The sequence below is a fragment of the Cetorhinus maximus genome, chromosome 2 (assembly GCF_964194155.1).
Source record: "Cetorhinus maximus chromosome 2, sCetMax3.hap1.1, whole genome shotgun sequence".
Classification (NCBI taxonomy): Eukaryota; Metazoa; Chordata; class Chondrichthyes; order Lamniformes; family Cetorhinidae; genus Cetorhinus; species Cetorhinus maximus.
This window is the reverse complement of record NC_135880.1, coordinates 110,056,423-110,073,604: the sequence shown is the minus strand read 5'-3', so window position 1 is coordinate 110,073,604 and position 17,182 is coordinate 110,056,423. Positions and strand designations below refer to the sequence as shown.

General features: G+C 41.0%; 1 protein-coding gene across 6 annotated transcripts in view; it reads left to right on the top strand.

The window, feature by feature from the left end:
* fancc (FA complementation group C) overlaps window positions 1–16,030 on the top strand; it is a 238,349-nt gene extending 222,319 nt beyond the window's left edge. For all 6 annotated transcript variants that reach the window (XM_078568327.1, XM_078568308.1, XM_078568290.1 and 3 more), the window contains 3 exons: window positions 7,335–7,506; window positions 14,230–14,433; window positions 15,514–16,030. In XM_078568327.1, coding sequence (XP_078424453.1) covers window positions 7,335–7,506; window positions 14,230–14,433; window positions 15,514–15,699 — 562 coding nt within the window. In that variant the 3' untranslated portion in view covers window positions 15,700–16,030. The remainder of the gene's footprint in view (window positions 1–7,334; window positions 7,507–14,229; window positions 14,434–15,513) is intronic.
* The last annotated feature ends 1,152 nt before the right edge of the window (window positions 16,031–17,182 follow it).

Sequence of the window (17,182 nt, the reverse complement as noted above, 5' to 3'; positions counted from 1 at the left end):
ACACTGGTTCAATGAAGAGTGCAGGAGGGTGTGCCAGGAGCAGCATCAGGCATACCTAAAAATGAGGTGTCAACTTGGTGAAGCTATAACGCAGGACAATGTGCGTGCCAAGTAGCACACGCAACAAGTGATAGCCAGAGCTAAGCAATCCCATAACCAATGGATCAGATCTAAGCACTGCAGTCCTGCCACATCCAGTCATGATTGGTGGTGTACAATTAAACAACTCACTGGAGGAGGAGGCTCCACAAATATTCCCTGCCTCAATGATAGGGGAGTCCAGCACATCAGTGCAAAAGATAAGGCTAAAGCATTTGCTACAATCTTCAGCTAGAAGTGGTGAGTGGATGAACCATCTCGGCCTCCTCCGGAGGTCCATTGCATCACAAATGCCAGTCTTTAGCCAATTCAATTCACTCCACGTGATATCAAAAAACAGGCATTGGATACCGCAAAGGCTATGGGCCCTGACAATTTTCCAGCAATAGTTCTGAAGACTTGTGCTCCAGAACATGCCGCTCCCATAGCCAAGCTGTTCCAGTACAGCTACAACACTGACATCTACCTGGCTATGTGGAAAATTGCCCAGGTAGTCCTGTACACAAAAAGCAGGACAAATCCAACCCGGCCAATTACCGCCCAATCAGTCTACTCTCAATCATCAGCAAAGTAATGGAAGAGGTCATCAACAGTGCTATCAAGTGACACTTGCTTAGAAATAACCTGCTCACTGACGCCCAGTTTGGGTTTCACCAGGGCCACTCAGCTCCTGACGTAATTATAGCCTTGGTTCAAACATAGACAAAAGAGCTAAACTCCTGAGGTGAGGTGAGAGTGACTGCCCTTGAAATCAAGGCCGCATTTAACTAAGTGTGGCGTCAAGGAGCCCTAGCAAAACTGGAGTCAGTGGGAATCAGGGGGAAACCCTCCATTGGTTGGAGTCATACCTAGCACAAAGGAAAATGGTTGTCATTGTTGGAGGTCAGTCATCTCAGTTCAAGGATATCACTGCAGGAGTTCCTCAGGGTAGTGTCCTCGGCCCAACCATCTTCAGCTGCTTCATCAATGACCTTCCTTTCATCACAAGGTCTGAAGTTTGGATGTTTGCTGATGATTGCACAATGTTCAGCACCATTCATGACTCCTCAGATACAGATCCATGTCCAAACGTAGCAAGACCTGGACAATATCCAGGCTTGGGCTGACAATTGGCAAGTAACATTCACGCCACACAAGTGCCAGGCAATGACCATCTCCAATAAAAGAGAATCTAACCATTGCCCCTTGACGTTCATGGCATTACCATCACTGAATCCCCCACTATCAACATCCTGGGGGTTACCATTGACCAGAAACTGAACTGGACTAGCTATTAACACTGGTTACAGGAGCAGGTCAGACGCTTGGAATCCTGCGCCGAGTAGCTCACCTCCTAATTCCTCAAAGTCTGTCCACCATCGACAAGGCACCAGTCAGGAATACTCCCCACTTGCCTGGATGAGCGCAGTTCCCACAACACTCGAGAAGCTTGAAACCGTGTAGGACAAAGCAGCTCGCTTGATTGGCACCACATCCACAAACATTCACTCCCTCCACCACCAACGCACAATAGCAGCAGTGTGTACCATCTACAAGATGCATTGCAGGAATTCACCAAGGCTCCTTAGATAGCACATACCAAAACCATGACCACTACCATCTAGAAGGCCAAGGGCAGCAGATAAATTGGAACACCACCACCTGGAAGTTCCCCTCCAAGTCACTCACCATCCTGACTTGGAAATATATCAACGTTCCTTCACTGTTGCTGTCAAAATCCTGGAACTCCCTTCCTAACAGCACTTTGAGTGTACGAACACCATATGGGCTGTAGTGGTTCAAAAAGGCAGCTCACCACCACAACCTCAAGGGCAACTAGGGATGAGCAACAAATGCTGGCCCAGCCAGCGAAGCCCATATCCCGTGAATGAATTTTTAAAAAAGGCTGGGGTAGAGGACCAGGCAAATCTGCCCTATTATTTCTTCCCAACCCAACCTCCTTTTTATGAACAAACATTTTTTTAGAATCCATGGTTTATTTGAATGTGCTTAGCTCATACACATTGGGAGTTCCAGGAAATTTTATGGTCCTTGATGTGGCCATGTGTTAGTAAAAATTTCAACTTGTGCACTGTGATGAAAGTATATAGTGTTGTAGCCATTTTGATACCGGGTAACTTTGACATAGGATTATTATAAATCTAAAAAATATGCTGTTTTCAGTAATTAAGGGCAGGATTTTTGGGTGGTCGGGCGGGCCAGGAGTGGCCGGGCAACAGTCCGCAGCCCATGATCAGGCCCCGACTGCGACTTCACGCTGGCTGGCCAATTAACAGCTAGCCAGGGTGAAAGGTGTGTTGAGAAACTCAGCGCTGCTGGGGTGGGGGCGGGAGATGAGCGAACGCAAAAGTCTGTACCTGCATGGGGGAGCGCGCACTGAAAGCTTCCTGAGGGCAGGGAGCTGAAGAATATTAAAATCAAAAATACTCTGAAAATGTGCAAAACATGTTCCCACATAGGACTCACACATGAATTTAAAAGTTATAAAAATTATTTTTTTCATTAATGTTGGAAACCTCATCCCGCCCGTGGATGAGGTTTCCTAAAAAATCCAAAGGCCGCTTGGCCGATTTGCCCGCCCGCCAACCGTAAGTTTGGATGGGCATTGAAAAATAGCTTTAAATTAATTGATTAATGACCTTAATGGGCCTCTTAATTGTCGGCGGGCGCTACTGACTCTCGTGCACCTGCCGACCGAAATATCGTGCAAGTACGTGATAATGTCAGGAAGCTCACCCAAAGTCATCAAGCACTATTTTACGCCCGATCGGGTCGGGCATGCGCCTGCCCGTGGTTCATAAAATCTTGCCCTAAGAGAAAACTGCCAAACTTTCTTTCCTCCTCTTAAATTGTTATTTTAAAATGGAACTAGATGCATATATGAAAAAACAGGAGTATGGGAAAAGCATAGGAAAATGGGAGTAATTGGATAGTCCAAGAGATGCGGTGGCTTGAGTTACCTTCTGTGCTATTGCATTCTTTGATTCATGGTGTAGCACAGTTACTCTTTTTTTATATCATCCAAGAGTCTAACACATGCAGAAACCCACCATCATGTTCAAAAATCTCCAAAACAAACTACTGAGAAATTCCTACAGGGAGATTTTATGGCTCGCAATTTCCTTGGATCTGGTCCTGCTCTGCTGCTTCATCTTCAGCAGTTACGGAAGTAGAGCGGGAGCAGCTCTGAGAAAGTTGCCCCTGTACAACCATAGGTTGGCACCAAACCCTGAATACATTTATTTACCTGGTCTTCATGTAATATGTCCAGTAAATGTGCTTCCAAGGCTGATTTTCCTCATCAACTTTCTAGTGAACATCTGTCATCAACGTGGTGGAGTTTTATGCAGGACAGCTTGCAAAATTCCTGCCATCTTAATGTCCTACGCATCTTTATTCAGTGCTGCTTATCACTTGTTGCTAATTGTTAAATCCAAACCCTTTATGAGGAGCTTTGGAGTGAGGCATGTTCACTGTGAGGTTGATTTTCTCTCATGGAGATGGGTGCCCTTTTCCTTCTCTTCCTGAAGAAGTTTAACTTGTAACCAAAAACCCACCCCACAATTGTGTATGAATCGCACTAAAGGGATCCATTGCATACACAAGATGTTTTCAATTGGGAAGAATTCTTGGAACTCAGATATCTTGTATGCCACAATCTTACCCTACTTTGAGACTTTGAAGAAAAACGAAAGCACCCTTTGCTCCTCCTCAGCATGATCCAGAAGATCTGCATTCAAGCTCATGTTGGCACTTAGCTGTACCCCCAGCTAACAAAATGAGGCCCTCCCCTCATGCTTTGTATCTTACAATACCTTTGGAATTCCCCTCTTGACTCACTTGGGGCTGAATTTTCTCCCCGTCGGGGGCAAAGTTGAAGGGCAGGGGAGCACAGGCATGCTTCCGATCGGCGCTCCTGATCGGAGGCGCGGCGCTATTTTACATGGGCGGGCCAATTAAGGCCAGCCCAACGTGATGTCAGCACAGAAGTGCTATGCGCTTCCTGTGTGGGCGGGGGGGGGGGGGGGGGGGGAAGAGGAGGATCCCAAAATCGAGAGTGCGCTCTTTTGCGCATGCACACAAAAGAGCGCATTCATCTCCCTGAGGCTAAGTGCAGCCTCAGGGAGATCGGCTCTAAATGTTAAAAACCTAAAAATAGAAAAATAAAATTTCCCTAACATGTCCCCTCATGTGACAATGTCACATGAGTTGGGACATGTCCATAATTTTTACAAAAACTTTATTAAAAGTTTTTAAAACCTACCCGCCCGTGGATGAGGTTTCATGCTTTTTCTAATTTGCGCCGGGGCTCCTGGCCTGGTCCAGGTCCTTTAATTACTTAATTGACCCTGTCAATGGCCTCGCAGCTGATTTCGCTGCGCCCCCGCCTTCCTGAACATTTAAATGGGGCACGGTGACGTTGGGAGTTCCGCTTGACGTCACCATGCCTAATTTTACACGTCGGCGAGCGGGCCACGCCCCTACTCGCCAACGCATAAAATCCTGCCGTTGGTGTTTCTTTTAAATTTAAAAGCACCTGCATTTTATGTAATGCCATTCACAGCATCCAAAGATGGGTATTTAGGGTACCAGAAAATTGAGGACTGATTTGACCTGGCCTTGGCACTGAGCCATTATACCAAACCAAGATGCAAAAAAATGGGCGGCATTCAAAAGCCTGAATCAGTTAGAGTGCCTGAGAGATAATTCATCAGCAAAGGGAGATGAGCAGCGCAGAAAGAGTTTATCCAACTTGTTCCTCCAAGTGCTTTGTTTAAAAGGCCATTCTTCATGAGCATAAGTGGTGTATTTTGGTATGCTGTTCAACTATGGCATTGCCTGAGGAGGTTAAAGCTTTTACCTACCTCTGGAAAATATTCTTCCTGCAGATCTGAAAATACATAAGAAATAGGCCATTGAAGGGATAAGCCATTTGCCTAATCTAGCCATTCAATAAGATCTTGGCTGAACTTCCAATTCAGCTCCACTTTTCCCACCCTGTCATCTTGGGGCCAAAAGATCTGTTGATCTCGTTCCTGAATAAACTCAACGACTGAGCATCCACAGCTCGCTAGGTTTGAGAATTACAAAGATTCACAATTCTCTGAGTGAACTACTTTCTTCAGATCTCAAGCTTAAAAGTCCAACCCTTTATCTTGAGACTGCAGCCCTTTATCTAAACTCTCTAGCCAGGGCAAAACAGCTTTTCAGCATCTAACCTGTTAGGCCCTGTCGGAATCTTATATGTTTCAGTGAGATCATTTGTTGCCCTTTTAAATTCCAGAGAGTATAAGCCCATTCTACTCAATTTCTCCTCATTTCAAGAATCAATCTAGTAAACCTTCATTGCATTTCCTCTAAGACAAGTATATCCACCTTAGGTACTGAGACCAAAGCTGTACACAGTATTCCAGGTGTGGTGTCATCAAAGACCCGTACAATTTCAGCAAGACTTCTTGCTCTTGTACTTCAACCCCCTTGCAATCAAGGCCATTTGGCACACGTTTGGGACACCACCCTCCCCGCCACCCGCCTCCCGTGCTGGGGAGCTCGGAAATTACGGCCAATTGTGTACTTTGAAATATTTATTTCCCAACTTTGACCACCTTATAACCATGTTTATGTAATGGCGAGTAGACCTAAATAATTTACCTCTGTTTGGATTTTTAAATCTCCCTGGGGAAGGACAGTGGGAAATTTAGAAACCAGCAAAGGACCACCAAAAAGTTGATTACAAGGGAAAAAAATAGAATATGAGCTTAAAATAGCCAGAAATATAAAAATGGATTGTAAGAGCTTTTATAAGTATATAAAAAGGAAAAGAATAGCTAAAATAAATGTTGGTTCCTTAGAAGCAGAGACAGGAGAACTTATCACGGGGATTGAGGAAATGGTGGAGTCATTGAACAAATATTTTGTGTCTCTCATCACAGTAGAAGACACACTTTCCACACCAGAAATAGACAATAACCTAGAGGTAATAACTGTTTGCTGTACTTGTATGTTAACTTTGTGTTTCATATACAAGGACACCCAAATGCCTCTGAACAGTAACATATAATAGTTTCTCACCATTTAAAAAATGTCCTGTTTTTCTATTCTTGCAATCAAATAACCTTGCCCTTCCCTACAATATATGTACTCGACCTTTTGCTCACTCACTGAAACTGTATATATCTCTTTGCAGACTCTTCTTGGACATTCTTGAACAGTGGGGTTACATTTGCTATCTTCCAAGAAATTGGAAATTCTGGAAGATCAAAACCAATGTACTCCTCTCTCTCCGAAGCCAACTCTTTTAAAATCCTAGGGTGTAGGCCATTAGGTTTAGGGGATTTGTCAGCTTTTAGTCTTAATTTTTCCAGTACTACTTCTTGAACTCACTCCCGTTAGACTCTTAGTTCTGCACAATTTGCTGTAGGTTCTTTGTGTCGTCTACTATGAAGGCAGACTCAAAATATTTGTTTAACGTCTCTGCCATTTCTTATTCCTTGTTGCCATTGGCACCCAGGCCCTGTAAGTTAATAAAAATGCTCGTACATTCCATTTTTATACTTCTCGCTAGCTGGTGCTCATGTTCTATTTTCTCCCTCTTTTTCAATTTCTTGCCGACTTTTTAAAAACCTTCCCATCTTCAGACTTACTAATCTTTTTGGCCACATTGTAAACTGCTTCTTTTAATCTAAGACTATCTCTAATTAGCAATGGCTATAACACTTTTCCAGCTGAGTTTTTATTCTTCAAAGGAACGTATATTCATTGAGAATTATGAATTATTTCTTAATATGTTTCCCATTGCTTAACTACAGTCATATCTTTTGATCTAATCCCCTAAACTGCCTCAGGCAACAGCCCCTGTGCTCTCTAGTAGGTGTTCAGCTTTACAGTTATACAAGCATTTTCTTGCGGAAATGATATATAACAAGTTATCATCAAGCTGTTCTATGCAAACAGCTGTTTACAACATTGTATGGTTCAAGGGAATTAATAGCGACCTGCAAGATTCCTATGTGGTGACAACAGTAATGCCAGATGAACACAGCTGTCCAGTATATTTAATAGCTGCAAGAGTGCTGATGAAAGTTACACATGGGGCATTATAAAGAAGGATACTTTTTCTTGGTAGGGGAAATAGTGTAATATTTGGTTTAACTTTGGGAAAGGATTGGAATAAACTGCAGATTTTAGTTCTTTATTTTAATGCTAATTTTCAATTTTTCTGACTTGTGTTGCAGAACCTCTGCAAATCTATTTGAGAACTGGTTTTTACTGGTTCACTTTGGAGACTGGGTGAATGTTGCCCTACAGCAATTGATGACAGCAGACGATATCTCAGAGATGCTGCTTTGGCTTTTGATGTTCTTCTTTGAGCCACATATGGAAAACCAACAAGAGAGTAATTTACTGGTGCGTTTCCATCAAGTGCAATAGATTGAATCAATAATTTCTACCACTTTCCTTTTTTTTCCATTTTCATGTTTCCTTGCACCTTCCCAGGGATTTAGAAGAATGGTTGCAGCTTGTACCAATGACAGATTCATGTACCTTGCATCCATACCTATTAAAATAATTCTCAAGAGAAAATTTGCACAATATCGGTATCATCCAGTAAATGCCGGCCAACTGAAGGAAAGATCCTGCTTGACAACCCTTCTTGTGAAAGTGATATTCCAAGTAAAACTGGAAAGGATTGCAATGTTGTGTGCTTAGATTTGCAAAAGCCTTCTGATAAGTTTTCTTAAACAAAAGTCTGTTACTGAAATTGAAAGGAGTGGAAATTCAGGGTAAAGCCTGGTGTGGGTAAGAAATTGACTGTGGGAAAGAAAGCTGCAAATACGTGTTAAGGAAGTCATGTTGGGGTGGGAGAGGTTTTTAACTGAGTGTCCCAGAGAATGGTGCCAGAATACTTAATATTCCTAATCCACATTAAGAACTTGAATTTTAGAAACTAAATGCAAATCAGTAAAATTTACATATGATGTTAAACTCAAAGAAGCAGTTGAGTTGGAGGAAGCAGCCAGGGCCCTGTAAAATATGCAAAGGAGCAGTACGCTATTGCGAAGTTCATTATGAATGTGATCGAGATACTGGACATTGGAAAACAAAATGGGTGTTGTAGGTATACTGACTATTGTGTAGAAATAGGCAAAGTTGAAAGGTGTGGGGTAACTATAGATTCAGCAGGCAACATCATTATGCGACTGTATTAAACAAAATGAATACAAAATTCCAGTGTGGAGGCAGAAAAAATTTGGGAATTCCACCGTGGGGGGGGCCTCTGTGGGGTCTGGGTCTGTACAACAGTTATCCAGAATTTACAAGTGGTTTTCATTCTTCTAACTTTTTCTGGGTAACTCTTGGTGTAACCCAGTCAGAACCATTTGAAGTTTGCAACTTAATTGCATTTTCAGATAGTTCCCAGTGCAGGGCAATTGCCTGGGGAAGTTTGCACTTCTGGGCAATTGCCGTTTAAACCTTACCTGTGAATGTCCGAAGGGGATTCCTCAGCACACGTTTGGGACACCACCCTCCCCGCCACCCGTGCTGGGGAGCTCGGAAATTACGGCCAATTGTGTACTTTGAAATATTTATTTCCCAACTTTGACCACCTTATAACCATGTTTATGTAACGGCGAGTAGACCTAAATAATTTACCTCTGTTTGGATTTTTAAATCTCCCTGGGGAAGGACAGTGGGAAATTTAGAAACCAGCAAAGGACCACCAAAAAGTTGATTACAAGGGAAAAAAATAGAATATGAGCTTAAAATAGCCAGAAATATAAAAATGGATTGTAAGAGCTTTTATAAGTATATAAAAAGGAAAAGAATAGCTAAAATAAATGTTGGTTCCTTAGAAGCAGAGACAGGAGAACTTATCACGGGGATTGAGGAAATGGTGGAGTCATTGAACAAATATTTTGTGTCTCTCATCACAGTAGAAGACACACTTTCCACACCAGAAATAGACAATAACCTAGGGGTAAAAAGAGTGAGCAAATTAAGGAATTAATGTAAGCAGAGAAAAAGTATTGGACAAACTTAAGAAACTAAAATATGACATCCCCAGGTCCTGATAGCCCATACTCTTAAGGTTCTAAAGGAGGTAGCTGCAGAGAAAGTGGGTGTGCTAATTATGCTTTTCCAAAATTCCTTAGATTCAGTAATGATCCCATCAGTTTGGAAGTTAACAAATGTTGCATTCATGGGATGTGGTGTCGTTGGCTAGGCCAGCATTTATTGCCCATTCCTGATTTCCCTTGAGAAGGTGGTGGTGAGCTGCATTCTTGAACCGCTGCAGTCCATGTGGTGTAGGTACACCCACAGTGATGTTAGAGAGGAAGTCCCAGGATTTTGACCCAGCGACAGTGAAGGAACAGCAATATAGTTCCAAGTCAGAATGGTGAGTGGCTTGGAGGGGAACTTCCAGGTGGTGGTGTTCCCATGCATCTGCTGCCCTTGTTCTTCCAGAAGGTAGTGGTTGTGGGTTCGGAAGGTGCTGTCTAAGGAGGCTTGATGAGTTGCTGCAGTGCATCTTGTAGATAATACACACTGCTGCTACTGTGCGTCAGTGGTGGAGGGGGTGAATGTTTGTGGAAGGGGTGCCAATCAAGCGGCTGCTTTGTCCTGGATGGTGTTCAGCTTCTTGAGTGTTGTGGGAGCTGCACTCATCCAGGCAAGTGGCGAGTATTCCATCACACTCCTGACATGTGCCTTGTAGATGGTGGACAGGCTTTGGGGAGTCAGGAGCTAAGTTACTCGCCGTAGGATTCCTAGCTTCTGACCTGCTCTTGTAGCCACAGTATTTATATTGCTAGTCCAGTTCAGTTTCTGGTCAATGGTAATCCCCAGAATGTTGATAGTGAGGGATTCAGCGACGGTAATGCCATTGAATGTCAAGGGGCGATGGTTAGATTATCTCTTGTTGGAAATGGCCATTGCCTGGCACTTGTCAGCCCAAGTCTGGATATTGTCCAGGTCCTCCTGCACTCAAGCATATTTTGCCGATTAATCTTTTGTGTGGCACCTTATTGAATGCCTTCTGGAAATTCAAGTATCGTACATCTCTGGTTCTCATTTGTCTATCCTGCTAGTTACAACCTCAAAGAACTCTAATAAATTTGTCAAGCAGGATTTCCTTTTCTAATCATATAATGCCGTTCTAAGTGCATTCTTAAGACTTCCTTAATAATAGATTCCAGCATTTTCCCAACGACTGATGTTAGGCTAACTGGCCTGTAGCATGGACTGATTCAGTTTCTGAGGAGTCGCGAATGGTGCTGAACATTGTGTAATCAGAAAGGAGGGGGAGCGGAAACTGTGACCTACAGGCCGGTTGGCCTAACATCAGTCATTGGGAAAATGCTGGAATCTATTATTAAGGAAGTCTGAAGAATGTACTTAGAACAGCATTATATGATTAAAAGGGAAATCCTGCTTGACAAATTTATTAGAGTTCTTTGAGGATGTAACTGGCAGGGTAGACAAAGGGGAACCAGAGATGTACGATACCTAGATTTCCAGAAGGCATTCGATAAGGTGCCACACAAAAGGTTAATATGCAAGATAGGGGTTCATGAAGTTGGGGTAATATATTAGCATGGATAGAGGATTGGTTAACAGACAGCAAGCAAAGAGTGGGCATAAATGGAGCATTTTCAAGTTGGCAAGCAGTGAACAGTAGAGTACCGCAAGGGTCAGTGCTAGGGCCTCAGCTATTTACAATCTATATTAATGACTTAGATGAAGAGACAAAGAGTAATGTATCCAAGTTTGCTGATGATACAAAGCTTAGGTGGGAAGGTAAACTGTGGGGAGGACATGGAAAAGCTGCAAAGAGATATAGACAGGTTGAGTGAGTGGGTAACAAGGTGGCAGATGGAGTATAATGTAGGGAAGTGTGTAGTTATCCACTTTGGTTGTAAGACTAGAAAAGCAGAATGTTTTTTAAAGGTGAGAAACTTGTAACTGTTAATGTTCAAAGAGACATGGGTGTGCTCGTACAAGGAAAGCAGAAAGTTCGCATGCAACTACGTCATGCAATTAGGAAGGCAAATGCCATGTTGGCCTTTTTTGCAAGGAGATTGGGGTACAGGAATAAAGAAGTCTTGCTACAATTGTACAGGGCTTTGGTGAGACCACATCGGGGAGTATTGTGTGTAATTTTGGCATTGACATTTAAGAAAGGATATACTTGCATTGGAGGTGGTACAGAGTAGGTTCACTAAATTGATCCTGGGACGAGGGGGCTGTCCTATGTTAAGAGGCTGAGTAAATTGGGTCTATATTCTCTGGAGGTTAGAAGAATGAGAGCCATCTCTTGAAACATACAAGATTCTGAAGGGGCTTGATAGGGTGGACGCTGAGAGATTGTTTCCGCTGGTTGGGGAATCTGAAACACGGGCACAGTCTCAGGATAAAAGACCGATCATTTAGAACTGAGATGAGAAATTACTTCAAAGAGCTGTGAATATTTGGAATGGTCTACCCCAGTGGGTTGTGGATGTCCCATTGTTGAAAGCATTTAAGTCTGAGATAGACAGACTTTTGGTGTCTCAGGGAATCAAGGGATATGGGGGGGGCGGGCAGGAAAGGGGAGTTGGAACCCAAGATCAGCCATGATTATATTGAATAGCGGAGCAGGCTCAATAGCCCATGTGGTCCACTCCTGCTCCTATTTCTTATGTTCTTGTTTGACATCGTTTGCTATTATTGTTGTCCATTTTATTTTCTGAAGTTCTATCCTCAGCCCCTCAAAAACAGTTTTTCTCCAATGTATTAACCTGTTCTTTATCTTGCTTATGTCCTTCTCAATTGTTAGCCTTAACAGCATTACATTACAGTCACTATTGCCTAGATGTTCCCCTGCTTTTATTTCTCTTATTTACTCTGATTCATTCACCATTTTAAGATATAGTAGCAAATATTTTCTGGTGGCGCTTATTACATACTGTACTAGGTTAGAAAGGAATCTTGTACACATTGTAGGAACACCATTCCCTTATTCTGTTTATCTACTTCTACCTAAATGGTATGTTGGCCTTTATTGCAAGAGAATTTGAATACAAGGGTAAAGAAGTCTTGCTGCAATTGTACAGAGCCTTGTAAGGTAGTAAGATTGTACCTTAAGTATTGTATACAGTTTTGGACTCCTTACCTAAGAAAGGATATACTTACCATAGAGGGAGTGCAATGAAGGTTCACCAGACTAATTCCAGGGGTGGCAGGATTGTCCTATGAGGAGAGATTGAGGAGACTATGCCTATATCCTCTTGAGTTTAGAAGAATGAGAGATGATCTCATTAAAGCACACAAAATTCTTGCAGGGCTCGACAGGGTACATGCAGGAAGGATGTTTTCCCTGGCTGGGTCTAGAACCGGGGGCAGTCTCGGAATAAGAGGTAGATTCTTTAGGACTGAAATGAGGAAGAATTTCTGTACTCAGAGGGTGGTGAATCTTTTGAGTCTCCACAACCCTCTGGGGTAGAGAATGCCAGTCATTGAGTATATCTGAGACAGAGACCAATAGATTCCTACATAGTAAAGGCATCAAGGGATATGGGGATAGTGCAGGAAAATGGCATTGAGGATCAGCCATGATCTCATTGAATGGTAGAGCGGGCTCAAGGGACCAAACGGCTTACTCCTCCTATTTCCTAAGTTCTGCCCAATTAATTTTATGGTAATTAATTAATGAATTGGAGAATAGTGAGCTAGTGCAGGTTGCTGTAGGATGGGAATAACCGAAGAACTTTGAGGTAGTGAAGTATGGAAAATTAGCTTCATTTTGTACAAATTCGGAGTTTATGGAGTGTGAATGAAGGACTGTCAACAAAGAGAGCATTAAAATCTGAAGTTCCAGATGCATGGATAAGAGTTTCAGCAGAGGGGGGCTGAGGTAGACATTGTTGTCAATAGAAATTAATGGTCTTGAAAATGGAGCTGATGAGTTTGGGAATTAAACTTGGGTTCAAATGTTTCAGAATCTCATTCAGCCTGTGAGAGGCCAAAGAGAAGAATGTTGCCGGCACTGGAAACATTATCTTAGTGTTTCTGCTGACCGGCTGCAGGAAGCTGTGACTCAGCTAAGGTTTAATGTTGGAAGGGTTGTCCCAGCTCACGGGAGGTGACTGTGAAGCTAAGAGGAATGGTGCAGAGGTAGAGATGGACATCGTCAACATGCATATGGAATCAGATCCCATGAACGGGTGATACCACGAGGAGGGCAGCATACGGAAGAGGGAAGGCTATTAGATTATTGGAGAGGCCTTAAAGTTGATGTGGGAAAGGAAAGAGATGCTATTTCTGGAGATATGCTGGCTGCAGTTCAGATGCGAAGGGGTGGAATCATTTAAGGGCAATCCCATAGAGCTGGACATGGGAAAGACAATCGAGAATAGCATGATTTATTTTAGGTAATAGGTTTGATCTTAATTATAATTAATATGCAATAATCCATCAGCATCTACACTATGTGATCACAATTTAAGACACAGCTTGTCACTTGTTTTAAATTTCACTTTAATCTCTCTTTCAATATAAAAAACTAATAAATCATTCATTGTAGATCATTAATCATACTGTTGTGGAAAGTTAGGTTTCTGAGAGAAAACATAATACCGATTCCTCTGCCACTGCCTTCTAGCAATAACCTTTCAGCTTAATAAGAAAGATGTTGTGAAATGTTGAGTGTAATCGGACATCTCATCAGTTCAGGTGAAATTGCACTATGATGGGATTTTATTGATCCTTGACTGCACTGTCTAAGTGAACTCCTGGAGAAGCTTTCTGCTCTTTTCTCAGTATAAATGCTGACCACATCTGCTCCATCTCCTTCCATTATGTAAAGGCAGGCTCTGGCCCAGCACCCTATGTAGTTAACCTGGTAGTGCTGAATAGTTCCAAGTTTTCCATTTTTCCTCTGTTCTAGTGAAGCTTTCCCTCAAGGCACTGTAAGTTTATGTGTATAAATAAGGGCTTGTCTTTATTAAAGCACTTTTCACACTTGAAGACAGCCCATAACACTATACAGCCAATCAAGTCCTTTTGAAGTATAGTCACTGTTATAATTTTTAATATGTATATTTATATAGGGAAAAATAATTTGTCATTAATTTTTTTGATATTCCTCAGGAAAATGTGAAATCTGTGTACAGTCAAATAAAGATACTAAGCAACAAGTCAACGTTGAATCTCGAGGATCTGCGGACTGCTTTATTCACTGGGAATCTCTACACAGAACAGAGTCACCTTAAAGACCTAATCAATCACCTCCTTGTGAGCTTTTTATTATTTTCAGCTGGTGGACACAGAATAGCAAAAGAGTCTGTGCAACTTGTAAGTATCTGAAGTTGCTTTGTTTGTAATTTATGAATGCTAATACATTATCAGCCTTCAATTGCAGATAAATTCCTCTTTTCAATTTACTGGATTTGACTCATTACAACCCTTTTAAGATAAAAAAAAGTGCTTATTTATTTTCATCCTTTTTTTGTTAATGGACAAAAAAGAATATTAATTTAAAATCTTGCACTGTTTTGACAAAGTCTTTAAGGAAACAAGTTCTATTACCTTTGTTTCTAAACTCATCACATTGTAATGAGACGTACACAGTAACCACAAATCAGTGTTTTATTTTCTTTTGAAGTACCACATTGGATCTTTATTGATTGTTTTCACTTAAGTATAACACGTGTGCAGAAAACTCCATGCTGCCATGCACTATAGATTTTACATTATTCTATGCCATTTTACAATTTTAAGTTTGATTCACAACCTTTCATCTCCAGTTTTCTGATTATCGAAAACAACTGAAAACAAAGAATATGAACAACAAAATCTGATTGCATAGATCTGAGTTAACCTTTTGATGTATATGAAGCCATAAAAACTCGAAAGCAGTCCTGAATATCTGAGGTCACTGAAAAGCTTAAAGTGGCGTAAGATTTAATCAAAAAAATATACTGCTTAAATGACCTGATTACCAAATCCTGGTACATATATTGATTTTTGCAAGTGCCTTGGTTTTTAAATTTGCAGACTGTTGACACCTCTTGCTGCGCTCCTTGCTGTAACCCAATTTTGTTGGAAGTGTATACATCCAGCAGGAACAAAAAATATAACACCAGAATGCCACACTAGAAAAGGCCAGTAAACTAATTCAACTGGCAGTTCTCAACTGCAAGCAGTTTAGGGGCCCTTTGTAGTTAAATCATGTTTCTAAAATTTTACTTCCTTCTACCAGACTTGACTGTCCTTTGGATTTTAAAATAAAACCTTCCACAGGGTTAAAAAAAAACTTTATTTTGCTTTAATATGCCAGTTCAAAATAAAATTTATAATTGCTAAAACATTGTTTTTAATTTCTCTCTTTTAATATAAGATGCTACCTATAATTTTATGCCTTCTCTGTTACAGTTCATGTTAGCTGGAGCTGCCACTGGTGGAATTTCAGAATTGCTGGCTAGTACTGCGCATAGACTAAAGAACAAAAGACGTGGAACATCAGAAGATGATAAGGTGCAGAGCACTATTGAACTCCTGCAACAGCAGTTACTAGAAACCCAATCTGAAAGAGTGCAATCAAATCATCTCTTGCATTAAGCAATGCACTATATTTAATGATTTTAGTGACTGTTTCCAGTTCATTCATGTTTGAAATAAACATCGGAAAATCTATGCATCAATGCACACATTACTGCATTTTATGGACAATTTTCCCCAGAATTTATTACAAACATTATTAAGCTCTTTTCAGTGTCTTGTTCTAATTAAGAAACATATACTTCTGAATCTGGTGGAGTTTGGCAGAGAAAATGACTTGTAGCAAAGCCAAGCAATTATATGCCAAATCAAAATCAGGTGACAGCACTATGTTCACACACAAATGACTCAATATCTTCAGTTCAGAAAATAAAACTTGGTATCAGCGCAAGATTTTATTTCTTGACCTAAACTCTTTTGTATTCAATTCCATGAAAAAAAGAGAGAAATTAGCAATCTCTTTGTTTTTACAAAGCAGTAGTGTAAAAGAGATCCATTGAAACTCTGCTTCTTTAAAAGGAGACATCTGCTTTCACATTCCTAGTGTCTGACGCAGCCCGACTTGAATAAACTGCAGATATTTTTACTGCCATTTTACACTGCTTGACATTTACCTTGTATGCTCGAAGGCAACATGGGGCCATACAATAATGTTTTTCATTCAGTGTTATTTAGGCTGTCCTCATTTAGGCATTTACATGCACCTTTGAAGGGTTAGAAACGAATATGATTTTCTGAACAGCAAAAAAATGACTACATCCAACATCCCTATCATTGATGTGAACTAACTGACCATAACTCCAAATTTTAAAGAATAAAAGTATACATTTCTACTGAAAGCTACAATTGTCAGTATATGTAATGAGTTGCAAAAAATACTGGCCTTTCAAAGGAAGCTGCAAAAGAAACTAAATGGTTCAGCAGTTTCAATTTACCCAGTCATTGAAAGCAACAATGAAAGAAAGCTTCAGTGTTCTGCTGAAAGGACAGAATTTTTGAATGTTCTGACGATTTTGGTACAGCTAACTTTAAAGGAATAAGTCAGAGACTGATGACAGCAAACTGTATAAAACTACAGATGAACAATAGGCGGTGTGTTAAAAAAAAATTCAGCTCAATACAGGATCAGTATTTAGCCCAAAGGGGAAAGTAAAAGCCATAATTGACAAAAGAGGTGAGAGACCACATAAAAGTGATCACATAGCATTAGACCAGAAGACACGGAAAGATGAACAGCAAAGGAAGACAAAAAAAGCTGACAAGATGAAATATAATCAAGATTAACTCAGTTTTTTCCAATTATTTAAAAGATAAAGTTTAGTCAAGGGTAATGGGCCATTTTAAAAATGGATGCAGATGATATTGCAGATGAGAAACTTGTTGAAAAAATTATTTTGTGTTAATCTTCATAGTAGAGGAAGAGGATAATACACTAGACATTCCAGGAAACTAATAATTAATTAATGCACTTAATGAAAGCAAGATTGATTGGGGGTGGGTTCCAAATTGTACATCAGTGGTTCATGGAGGCAACTGCTGCTGT